Raw genomic sequence first — 12,340 nt, forward strand, 5'->3', positions numbered from 1 at the left:
AGGTCTCCAGTACCTAAGGGGACACCACTTTGCATACAGCTCCACAGGCAAGCCCAGTGACTATGAACTAGTCACCTGATGACTGGAAGCAAGGCCCAGATCTGAGTGCCCCAATATCTTGCTGGCCTTGACACAATCTCAAAACCCAGATTTACTGAATGCTAGGATTGGGCAAGCCACAATAGGCAAACCAAATGTAAAGAATACCTATCAAATGACTGAAGTTTGAATGTAATATGCACAATCAGAAACTACAACTGGTAGCTTTGTAAGCGCTCAGGATCTCCCTCACTGTAACTCTGCAGGATCCAGGATGCTATGGAGGCCTGCTGCAGAGCTGTGGGGCTGAGTCATCTCTGCCCCCTCTGTACTCACTTCTGGATTCACGGTTTCTCAAGTCTATTGCTGCCTCTTATAGACTCACATATATCTCTTGGACACACGGAACAGGTCAGTTCCTCTGTGTTCCTTCCTCTGCCTCCACGACCACTGTCTCCTCAGCTCACAAGTACACCTGGAGACAGGCCACTGAGCTGACAACCTCACTGTGTTTGATTGTCCTCTAAAATCAGGTGTTTCTTCTCACGTTCCTTGGTAATCAGGAACAATCCATGGATGGTTCTTTCAAGGCTCCTAAGTCCTGTGAAAATCAATGCAAATGGCCACAGGTATTGTGTGACTGATGCCCAGCTTCCTTACATCGTATGGGAAGAAGGAACACTGCTCAGACCGTTTTCCTTCAGACTTAGGGAAAACCAACATTTTGCCTCTAGAATAAGCTAGAGCTTCCCACTAGTCACCTGAAATTCCTACCTGGCTCTCTCCTCCCTGCTCCTGTCTGTATCCTCAGCAAGCTCCTCTTCACTCTGGTATCATCCTCCAGGGACGACAGGGCCTCCGGCAGCACTGGAAACAGACAGCAGAAATCTTAGAAATCTCCAGGACTTCTGTTTGGCTGTGCTGTCCCTGTGCAGACATGGGACCTCAGGTTGATGCTGCCCAAGTGCTCCACTGATCCCTCCAAACTTCTCCAAACTTCAAACATCCTTGCCTAACATTGGGGCCACTATCCTCTGCTATCTACATGTAGGTCAAGTTTTGGAGGATTCCTCATAGGAGGAAGGACAGGATGGAATTTTTACCCCAGCCTGATAGATCCAATGTCACCACCGCCCTCAACGTGCATGCTGGTATATGTTAAGGGAAGGAGGAACTAGAGAATGTATCCTTTCCAATCACACCCCACTTACTTGTTTCAGCCTGTGTCTCTGAAGCACTCTTCATTTACTGGCACGATTTCGCTATTTGCCACTGGGAGGCAGCAGCACAAGCTCCTAAAGGCATTGGAAACCCTCTTCTTCAGGCCCTTCCAGACCTGCATTCTCAGTGGCATTCTGGGCATAAGCTGGGACCTCCTTCAGAGCTGCTCCTGATGGTCTGTTTCGCTGGAAGATGAGCTACTCTCTTGTAAGGATTCAGTGTCTATGTTCTCTTCCTGGAACTTCACACTGGGGAAGGGGCTCCTGGGTGTGGACCCCCAAGACAAGGTGCTGCTACTAGTGTCTGTAGACTCAGAGATCTCACTGGCCACATCTTGCGTGTTATCAAAGGCTGAGGACTCTAAGGATGTATACAGTGAGTATGTAGTCCCTGATGATGTTATTTTTATTGTTGTTGTTGCTGTCATCGTTGTTAACTTTCTTTTTCTTGATGAAGATGTGGAATTGCTGCTGCCCTCCTCTCTGAATGTCCCCTTTCCAATGTGAGGCATAAGCCACCGCAGTGGGGAGGTCTTGTCCACGAAGCTACAGTCATGGGAAGAAAGGCTGGGAGGCACACTATGCCTCCTCTTACAGCCTTTCCTCCCATCTCCACGAAACTCAGAGTGTCTGTGTGAAGTGACAGTAGAAAGGCTACAGGCACTTGTTACCCTCCCCAATGGAGAAAGGATGTTTGGAGCTTTTGTAGGGTCCTGTGAACCACCCTGCCTTCCATCGTGATAAAACTGGAGCTGCCAGTTAGATTTCCTTTTTATAATCAAGTATGTCACCATGGCTGGACTGTACTTCTGTACCCTCAAGGCTTCTCTGAGTTCTTTAATCTTGCACCCCATTTGAAACATTGCAAAAACAATGTTTGAGTCTGGGTCTCTAGGAATTTCCTCTGAGGATCTCAATTTGTCTTGACCATGGCACAGCCACGGGTGTGTCAATATTTCATTTATGGATGGCCTCATTGTGGGGTCTTTTGTCATTAATCCCTTTAATAGGTCTTGAATCTCTGGTGACAGATGATAGGGAATCCAGCAGCTCCTGTATAGGATTTCATACTTTAGCTCGGAGAGCACTGTCTCTGTGAAGGGAAGGTGGCCCACAACTAAATAATATAATACGATTCCCATGCTCCATATGTCGGTTGCAAGGACATTATACTCCTTTTTATCCAAGACTTCAGGAGCACAATATTGTACTGTGCCACAAAAGCCTTTACATTTTTCCCCAGCAGCCAGTCTTTTGCTTAAGCCAAAGTCAATGAGTTTCACATGCCCCTCCCTATCCAATAGGATGTTCTCAGCCTTGATGTCTCGGTGGGCAATATTCTGACTGTGGATATAGTGGACAGCCAAAGACAGTTCCCTAAATATGCTGTGTGCCTCTTCCTCATCCAGATGCCCACACTTGCTGATGTGTTTCCTCAGAGATCCCCGGGATGCGTATTCCATCACCAGATAGGTTTTGTACCTTATTTCTATAACCTGGAAAAGCTGTATTATGTTACTGTGCTGTAAGCATTTCATTATATCAATTTCTGACTTTACTAAAAAGTCTATACTTGTGCCCCTTTTCAATATCTTGATGGCTACCATGGTCTGGGTCATAAGGTGGACAGCCACTTTGACTTGTGCAAAGGACCCTTGATCTAGGGTACCCAGGATATAGTAATGATGTGCCAGGGGGTTCCCTTCACTGCAACTGGACTCCAGCTCCCTCGACATCACACTTCCCTTCTCTTGGTCACCAGGAGCTACAGCAAGTAAAAATGGCAGGGAAAACAAATTAGCATTCCTTCTGAGAAAGTTTACTGCTAGAGATTCTGAGATTAAAAGTCACAGACACCTCCACAGACAAGTTTCTCTCTGCCTCAAGGACAGAGGGAAACCAGAACAAAGCAAAGACAAACACAGAGGATGGAAAGAAGGAAGAAGGCTCAGAGCAGAAGGAGAGCAAGGGTGATGGAGGACAACATTTTAGCCAGGAGAACAAGGATCCCCATTTCAAAGGACAGAGCATTGACAAGGTTACCTGAGGCATCCATTATGAAGGGAAAGCCCTGAGCTAAGGGCCACACTTGAACATCAAGATAGCTTTACCCAGTAATGCGTGGGATGCAACTTTCCCCAGTAGACAGACACAGTATCTACACGGGATGGGGGCAAAAGTCACACAGCACCTATGAATAAAAATGAAAATTTGACAGTTTTTTTTCAAGAAATGGATGTATATTGAAGCCATTTTGTTATACAGAATAGCATAGCCCAACAGAAACAAATACCACAAGTTTTTCCTTAAACGCAGGTTGCTGATTGTTTGGGGCTGGACTAAAGAAAGGGATACTATCAGGGGGCTGGAGGATAAGAGGCAGGCTGAGATAGAGAGTAACAGAAAGTGACAAAGTCAAAAGAGAAGTCAGGAAAAGAAATATGGATGGTGGCCAAGAAACCACCCAGGTTTCTTCCCACATTTCATCACAGCATTCCAGAGGAAGGCAAATCTTTGAGTTTGAGGCTACCCTGGTCTACACAGAAAGTTCCAGATTGGCCAAGGCCATACAAAGAACCCCAATCACCAAAGACCAAGAAAACAAAACAAACTAAAGAAGGGAAGAGAAAGGAAGAAGGGAAGGGGGAAGGAAGGGGAAATGAAGGAAGGAAAATACATGGATGTTAATCCAGAAAGGAAAATGAAAATAATTAAACAAACAAGAAGGCAAAGCTGTGGGGTGGAAAAGCCCCCAAATGAACAAAGTCCATAAACAGAAATCCAGACCTCTGAGTTCATGGAAAGGAAAGAGCAGGAAAGAACTCACTCTGTGGACATGTAGCTGATGTTCAAAATCCAAACAATCACCAAAGTCCAAATCTGAGTCAACCACCAAGTCCTGCAGTTCACCACCAAACAGCTCACTGCACAGAAGGACACAAAACAACCCAGACAATGCATTATATGGTCAGCTCTTGGACATTCCTTACAATGGCTTTCTGTGACATCAGAGCATTAGTGACCATTCAGAACTGGCACAACACACACTGGTTTTCCTCATTCCTTAGTACCAAGGGGCTCTGTCTGTTACTGTTCATTTCACTAAGAGCAAGCACTTGACAAGAGGCACCTTAAGGGAGGGAGAGCATTATTTAGACTCATGCTATGAGGGGTTTGCTTGGAATGTTTGGGTTCCCCCACTGGGTTTTTTGCTCATGTCAAAAGGAATGTTCTAGATGGGGTGGAGACATGAGAATCTCTCTCTCCCTCTTTCCTTTCTCTCTTTCTCTCTCGCCCTCCTCTGCCACCTGTCCCTCCCTCTCTCCTTCACTCTCCCTCTCCTGCTCCCTCTCCCATTTCTTCTCCCTCTCTTTCCTCCCCCATTTCTCTGAGTTTGAATGAGTGTATGTTTTTATGTGCATGAATATGAGTGTGTATTTTCAACCAGATGTGTAAAAGTACAGCAAAGTTCACATAGATTTGGGGGCAAGTAAACATTCAGGATAGGGAGAGCTCTCTGTTCTGTACAAGCAGTCAAGGCTATATTGGATTTCTTAGTAGGCACAGATTTCTAAGGGTGGATATTTCCAAGGTTAAGATTGCTGGAATTTCATGTCCTGATCTTCTGGATTTCAGAAATTGGAGGTTTTTCTGCTCAGGAACTGGTGGGTTTTCAGCTTGATGGTTACTCAGTTTGGGGGGGGGTGTTTTTGTTTATGTATTTCTTTCACCCTGTATTGTTTTCCACTCATGGTCCATTGGTTAGGCTGGGAAGATGTTCAGGCCACAGGTTGCTTTGGCTTAGGTTCTAGAGCACATGGAGCTCTTCAGGAAGGGTGGAAAGGACATTCTGCCCCCATAGCAGCCCCTGAGGTGGCACTTCGTGTTGATGGCAGGCAGAGTCTGGAATAAGTGCCACTGCCATGGTGGTTCCTGCTGAGGTACCTCACAGTGGTCACAGGCTGAGGCAGAAAAGGAGGTGCAGTGGCCTTGGCAGCTTCTCAGGTGTATCTCAAGTTGTAACCTCACAGAATGGGGACAGGGAATGATAACAGCTGCACACTACTCAGGATCTACAATCTTAACACAGTGTAATAAAGTTTAAATCTGACAACAACACAATCTGAAAGGTACAAACTCCCAGGAAAAAAATAATTATTGGGGTGAAGAATCAATTTTTTAAAATGTAAAAAAAGAAAATTCCACCATAAAATACCCAGTGAGACACTCTGAAAGTAGTCCTATGAGGGCAATAGATACCTGTAAGTGCTAATATTAAATCACAAAAACAATTTTTATTCCATATATTTTTATTTACATTTCAAATGATTTCCCCTTTTCTAGACCCCCACTCCCTGAAAGTCCCATCAGCCCCCTTCCCTCCCCCTGTTCTCCCACCCATCCCTTCCCACTTCCCTGTTCTGGTTTTGCCGAATACTGCTTCACTGAGTCTTTCCAGAACAAGGGGCCACTCCTCTGTTCTTCTTGTACCTCATTTGATGTGTGAATTATGTTTTGGGTATTCCAGTTTTCTAGGTTAATATCCACTTATTAGTGACTGCATACCATGATTCATCTTTTGAGTCTGGGTTACCACACTTAGTATGATGTTCTCCAGCTCCATCCATTTGCCTAAGAATTTCATGAATTCATTGTTTCTAATGGCTGAATAGTACTCCATTGTGTATATATACCACATTTTTTTGCATCCACTCTTCTGTTGAGGGATACCTGGGTTCTTTCCAGCTTTTGGCAATTATAAATAGGACTGCTATGAACATAGTGGAGCATGTATCCTTATTACATGCTGGGGAATCCTCTGGGTATATGCCCAGGAGTGGTATAGCAGGATCTTCCAGAAGTAAGGTGCCCAGTTTTCTGAGGAACCGCCAGACTGATTTCAAGAGTAGTTGTACCAATTTGCAACCCCACCAGCAGTGGAGGAGTGTTCCTCTTTCTCCACACCCTCTCCAACACCTGCTATCTCCTGAATTTTTTATTGATATATTTTTATTTATATTTCAAATGATTTCCCCTTTTCTGGGTCCCCACTCCCCGAAAGTCCCATAAGCCCTTTTCCCTCCCCCTGTTCCTCCATCTACCCCTTCCCGCTTCCCTGCTCTGGAATTCCCCTATACTCTTGCACTGAGTCTTTCCAGAACCAGGGGCCACTCCTCCATTCTTTTTGGACATCATTTAATTTGGGGATTATGTCTTGGGTATACAAAGTTTCTAGGCTATTACCCACTTATCAGTGAGTGCATACCATGATTGATCTTTTGAGACTGGGTTACCTCACTTAGTATGATGTTCTCCAGCTCCATCCATTTGTCTAAGAATTTCATGAATTCATTGTTTCTAATGGCTGAATAGTACTCCATTGTATAAATATACCACATTGTATATTTATTGTATTCATTCCTCCATTGAAGGACACCTAGGTTCTTTCCAGCTTCTGGTGACTACAAATAGGGCTGCTATGAACATAGTGGAACATGTGTCCTTATTGCATGCTGAAGAATCCTCCAGATATATGCCCAGGAGTGGTATAACAGGGTCCTCAGGAAGTGTCATGCCCAGATTTCTGAGGAACCGCCAGACTGATTTCCAAAGTGGTTGCACCATCTTGCAATCCCACCAGCAGTGGAGGAGTGTTCCTCTTTCTCCACATCCTCACCAAAACCTGCTGTCTCCTGAGTTTTTGACCTTAGCCATTCTGACTGGTATGAGGTGAAATCTCAGGGTTGTTTTGATTTCCATTTCCCTAATGATTAATGATGTTGAACATTTCTTAAGGTGTTTCTCAGCTTTCCGAAGTTCTTCATGTGAAAATTCGTTTAGCTCTGCACCCCACTTTTTAATGGGGTTATTTGGTTCTCTGGGTTCTACCTTCTTGAGTTCTTTATATATTAGATATTAGCCCTGTAAGGATTTAGGGTTGGTGAAGATCGTTTCCCAATCTGTTGGTTGGCATTTTGTCCTTTTGACAGTGTCCTTTGCCTTACAGAAACTTTGTAGTTTTATAAGGTCCCATTTGTCAGTTCTTGATCTTAGAGCATAAACTATTGGTGTTCTATTCAGGAACTTTCCTCCTGTGCCCATGTCCTCCAGGGTCTTCCCCAGCCTTTTATCGATTAGTTTCAGAAAAAGATCGCTAGGTACTGTATCACCCTGAGCTTTAGATCTCTGGTGGTGCAAACTGCCAGGGGTCTGCCTGCACTCAGGAACTGAGCACATAAGCAGTTTGTCGGCCAGCACCCCCCCCACCCCCGGGCGCAGGGCCTGTGTCCTGCCCAGTGAGCTGCAGAAGGAGAGAAGTCCCACAGCCATACTTGCTGCCTGCCATGACAGAAAAAAGGTCACTGTATCACCCTGAGCTTTAGATTTCTGGTGGTGCAAACCGCCAGGGGTCTCCCTGTACTCAGGAACTGAGCACATAGGCGGTTCATCTGCAAGCAGGACCTGTGTCCTATGTGAGAATCAAAAGAGCGAGTGACCCCCACCACAATATCTTCGCTCCATAATAGAGCAGACAGAGAACACCTGGTTGACCTTGACAACCTAAGTATAACATTGCTTGAGGCAAGACTGAGAAGGGCTCCAAAGGCACAAAAGAGGAAGGCAGCATATCAGTAATCTGTGCCAGAGGAAACCCAGTCATCCAGTGTTGCAGAGATAACCTTAAAGATCCACAGCAGGTTGAAGCACAAGCCAGTGACAATAAGACCATCTAACACCAGGGAGAACTAAATGGCTAAAGGCAAATATAGGAACGTTACTAACAGAAACCAAGGCATTATGGCAGCATCTGAACCCAACTCTCCAACAATAGCAAGTCCCGGATACCCCAACACACCAGAAAAACAAGATTTGGATTTAAAATCACTGGTCATGATGCTGGTACAGGAACACATGAAGGACATACTTAAAGAAATTCAGGAGAAAATGGATCAAAATTTAGAAGCCCTTACAAGGGAAACACAAAAATCATTGAAAGAAATTCAGGAGAATACAAAAGCCAATAAGGAGGAAACGCAAAAATCACTTAAAGAAATACAGGAGAACTTTGATCAACAGGCATAAGTCATGAAAGAGGAAACACAAACATCTCTTAAAGAATTAGAGGAAAACACAAACAAGCAAATGACTGAACTAAGCAAAAACTTCCAGGATCTAAAAAACAGAAGTAGAAACAACTAAGAAAGCACAAAGGGAGACAACTTTGGAGATAGAAAACCTTGGGAAGAAATCAGGGACCACATATACAAATATCAACAACAGAATACAAGAGATAGAAGAAAGAATCTCAGATGCAGAAGATACCATAGAAACCATGGAACCAACAGTTAAAAAAATGCAAAAATGCAAAAAGCTTGTAACCCAAAACATCCAGGAAATCCAGGACACAATGAGAAAGCCAAATCTAAGGATTATAGGCATTGATGAGAGTGAAGATTTACAACTTAAAGGGCCAGCAAATATCTTCAACAAAATTATGGAAGAAAAACTTCCCTAACCTAAAGAGAGAGATGCCCATGAATATACAAGAAGCCTACAGAACTCCAAACAGACTGGACCAGAACAGAAATACCTCCCGTCACATAATCATCAAAACCCCAAATGTACTAAACAAGGAAAGAATACTTAGGGCAGTAAGAGAAAGGGGGCAAGTAACATATAAAGGAAGACCTATCAGAATTACACCAGATTTCTCACCAGAGACCATGAAAGCTAGAAGATCCTGGGCGGAACTCATGCAACCTAAGAGAACACAAATGCCAGCCGAGACTACTATACCCAGCAAAAATCTCAATTACTATAGATGGAGAAACCAAGATATTCCATGACAAAACCAAATTTACACAATATCTTTCTATAAACCCAGCCCTACAAAGGATAATAGGGGGAAAACACCAATACAATGAGGGAAACTATACCCTGGAAAAAGCAGGGTATTAAGCTTCTTTCATCAAACCCAAAGACGATAACCACACACGTATTAAATTAAAATAAAAAATGATAGGAAGCAATAACCACTACTCCTTGATATCTCTTAACATCAATGGACTCAATTCCCCAATAAAACGACATAGACTAACAGACTGGTTACATAAGCAGGACCCTACATTTTGCTGCATACAGGAAACATACCTCAGTGTCAAAGACAAAAACTACCTTAGAGTAAACGGCTGGAAGACAATTCTACAAGCAAATGGTCCCAGAAAACAAGCCAGAGTTGCCATTCTAATTTCAGATAAAATTGACTTTCAACCTAATGTCATCAAAAGAGACATGGAAGGTCACAACTTGCTGATCAAAGGAAAAATCCAACAAGAACTCTCAATCCTGAACATCTATGCCCCAAATACAAGGGCGCCCTCATTCATAAAAGAAACTTTACTAAAGCTCAAAGTACACATTGCACCTAACACAATAATTGTGGGTGACTTCAACACTCCACTCTCACCAATGGACCAATCAGGAAAACAGAAACTAAACAGGGAGACAATGAAACTAATTGAAGCTTTGAACCAATTGGCGTTAACAGATATATATAGAACTTTTCATCCCAAAGCAAAAGAATATACCTTTTTCTCAGCACCTCATGGTACCTTCTCCAAAATAGATCATATAGTTGGTCACAAGACAGACCTCAACAAATATAAGAAGATTGAAATAATCCCATGCCTCCTATCAGATCACTATGGAGTAAAAGTGGTCTTTAATAACAGTAAAAACAACAAAAAGGCCACATACACATGGAAATTGAACAATACTCAATGATACCTTGGTCAAGGAAGAAATAAAGAAAGAAATCAAATATATCTTAGAATTTAATGAAAATGAAGGCACAACATACACAAATCTATGGGACACAATGAAAGCAGTGCTAAGAGGAAAACTCATAGCTTTGAGTGCCTACAAAAAGAAATTGGAGAAAGCATACACTAGAAGATTAACGGAACAACTGAAAGCCCTGAGTTGGACTTTTAACTGGTGCACTTACAGTGGATTTCTCCACAGAGGAATGGTGAGATAAAACAATCAGTGAAGACATTTTGTTTTTTGAATTCATAGAGACAGATTTGCACACATCAGTGGATGATTGCATGGAGTAGATTCCCATTGATGAGTGCTCTGAAGTCCCTCTGGTACTGCTTTCATAAGAAGTGTCACTGCTCTGTGTCTCCCTCTCGTGCTGCTCACAAAGTGAGCCTAGTAGATAAGCTGGGGGCAGTTTTTGCCAATGGGGGCTCTCTTCTTGTTCAGGGACTTCAGGGTGGGGGTATACTCTACCTCATTGTATTCTTTTCCCTTCTCGAGATTTTCAGTTCAATTGAGAAAACTGAAGGTGGGCAGGATAAGCACACTAGATTCCCTCCTTATAGCCTTTTTTTGTTTCATGCTTGGTCCTGTAGGTGTCAAGGATAGATTTTACTCTCTGGGCTTAGGTATTTTATTGGGTTGTCTTCCAAAAATGACTGTTGTCGCTACAACAAATACATTTCCATCACATAGTCACACATTTCTCCTGTAAACTTCACTTTATCTCTCCACGCTTATGTCCCATGAAACTCACGATGAGCATAACAGTATGGTCTGTGTGGATTTCTCTACTCTGTCTAAGGGAACTGCTCCAACCTTAGTTGGCATGCTTTAGTCATTCAAAGCTCATAACATCACATTCCATTGGCCTTTTTCGGGATTTACCGTTCACAAACTGACTATCATGTCACAAATCCCTGGTGACACCTTGAATTTTTCAGAGGACCTTCTTCTGAAGTCTGCTCCTTCATGTCTTTATAGTTATTTACCTGGAAATGAAGACCTCCTGTCCACATAAAGTAGAGCACAAGCCCTAAGCTCCACATATCAATAGCATGGCCTCACACTCTATACCTTCAAAGAGTTCTGCTGCACAGTACGGGAGGCTCCCGCTGAATGTTGTTAGCTTCTGACCACAGATCATGTTTTTGCTCAATCTGTAATCAGTAAGGTTTTTATTTATTTGGCTCCCACTAAGATATTTCTGGGCTTTACATCCCTGTGGACAGTGCATCTCTGGTGACAATATTGGAGGGCACATACCATTTGTTAAAATGTCTGCAGTACTTTTCCTCTGGTAGCTAAACTCAAAAATACTGCCCAGCAACTCACCTTCCCACCTCATGTTCCAGAACCATAGAATGCTTTTGGTAATAATGTGCAAAAGTGAAATACTCTAAGGGTAGTGTAGAGTCTTTATTATTTCAATTCCTGACTTAATGATGGTTTTCTTTCTTGTTTTGATATAATTTTAAGTGCTACCACAGTCTGGGTGTGGAAATGGCTACTCAGTTTTACTTCCCTAAATCCTCCCTGGCAAAAGTGCTTTAATATTTTGCAATGTTCAGATAAAGCCTATTCATCAAAGAGGTTGGACCTTAGGACCTGGCACAGGCCCTTTGTAACCCACAACCTTCTTTTAAAAGTGATCATGGATACAGTGGAACAGCAAACCACAAAGGTATCACTGGGACATATTTTGGGAGGAGAGGCTTGACTGTCTTTCTTGGGTAGGGATACCCTCACCCTTGGACTATTTCCTGGAGAATGGAGGTGATTTTTCCTGTGAGGTCATGTTGTCCTCTGAAGCAATGGTTTCCATGTCATTGAGCTATTCTATGAGGTGCCCCTGAGGTGAAGTGAGGTGAAAAGATGAGTTGTTCTTTTCACTGGATATGTTGGTAAATGTACTGGCTGGTTTTGTGTGTCAACTTTTCACAGGCTGGAGTTATCACAGAGAAAGGAACTTCAGTTGGGGAAGGGCCTCCATGAGATCCAGCTCTGGGGCATTTTCTCAATTAGTGATCAAGTGGGGAGGGCCCCTTGTGGGTGGTACCATCCTTGGGCTGGTAGTCTTGGGTTCTATAAGAGAGCAAGCTGAGCAAGCCAGGGAAAGCAAGCCAGTGAGAAACATCCCTCCATGGCCTCTTCTTCAATGCCTGCTTCCTTATCTGAGTGCCAGTCCTGACTTCCTTTGGTGATCAACAGCAATGTTTCCACAGTGTAAGCTTAATAAGACCTTTCCTCCTTGACTA

General features: G+C 43.3%; 1 protein-coding gene across 1 annotated transcript; it reads right to left on the reverse strand.

Moving 5' to 3' along the window:
• Positions 1–1,417: 1,417 nt before the first annotated feature.
• Positions 1,418–2,995, reverse strand: LOC127684957 (sperm motility kinase 4A-like). The gene has a single exon (XM_052181711.1). It carries the CDS (start codon positions 2,993–2,995, stop codon positions 1,418–1,420), a length of 1,578 nt encoding a protein of 525 aa, XP_052037671.1.
• Between the last annotated feature and the right edge of the window lie 9,345 nt (positions 2,996–12,340).

This window comes from Apodemus sylvaticus, chromosome 5 (assembly GCF_947179515.1).
Source record: "Apodemus sylvaticus chromosome 5, mApoSyl1.1, whole genome shotgun sequence".
NCBI lineage: Eukaryota > Metazoa > Chordata > Mammalia > Rodentia > Muridae > Apodemus > Apodemus sylvaticus.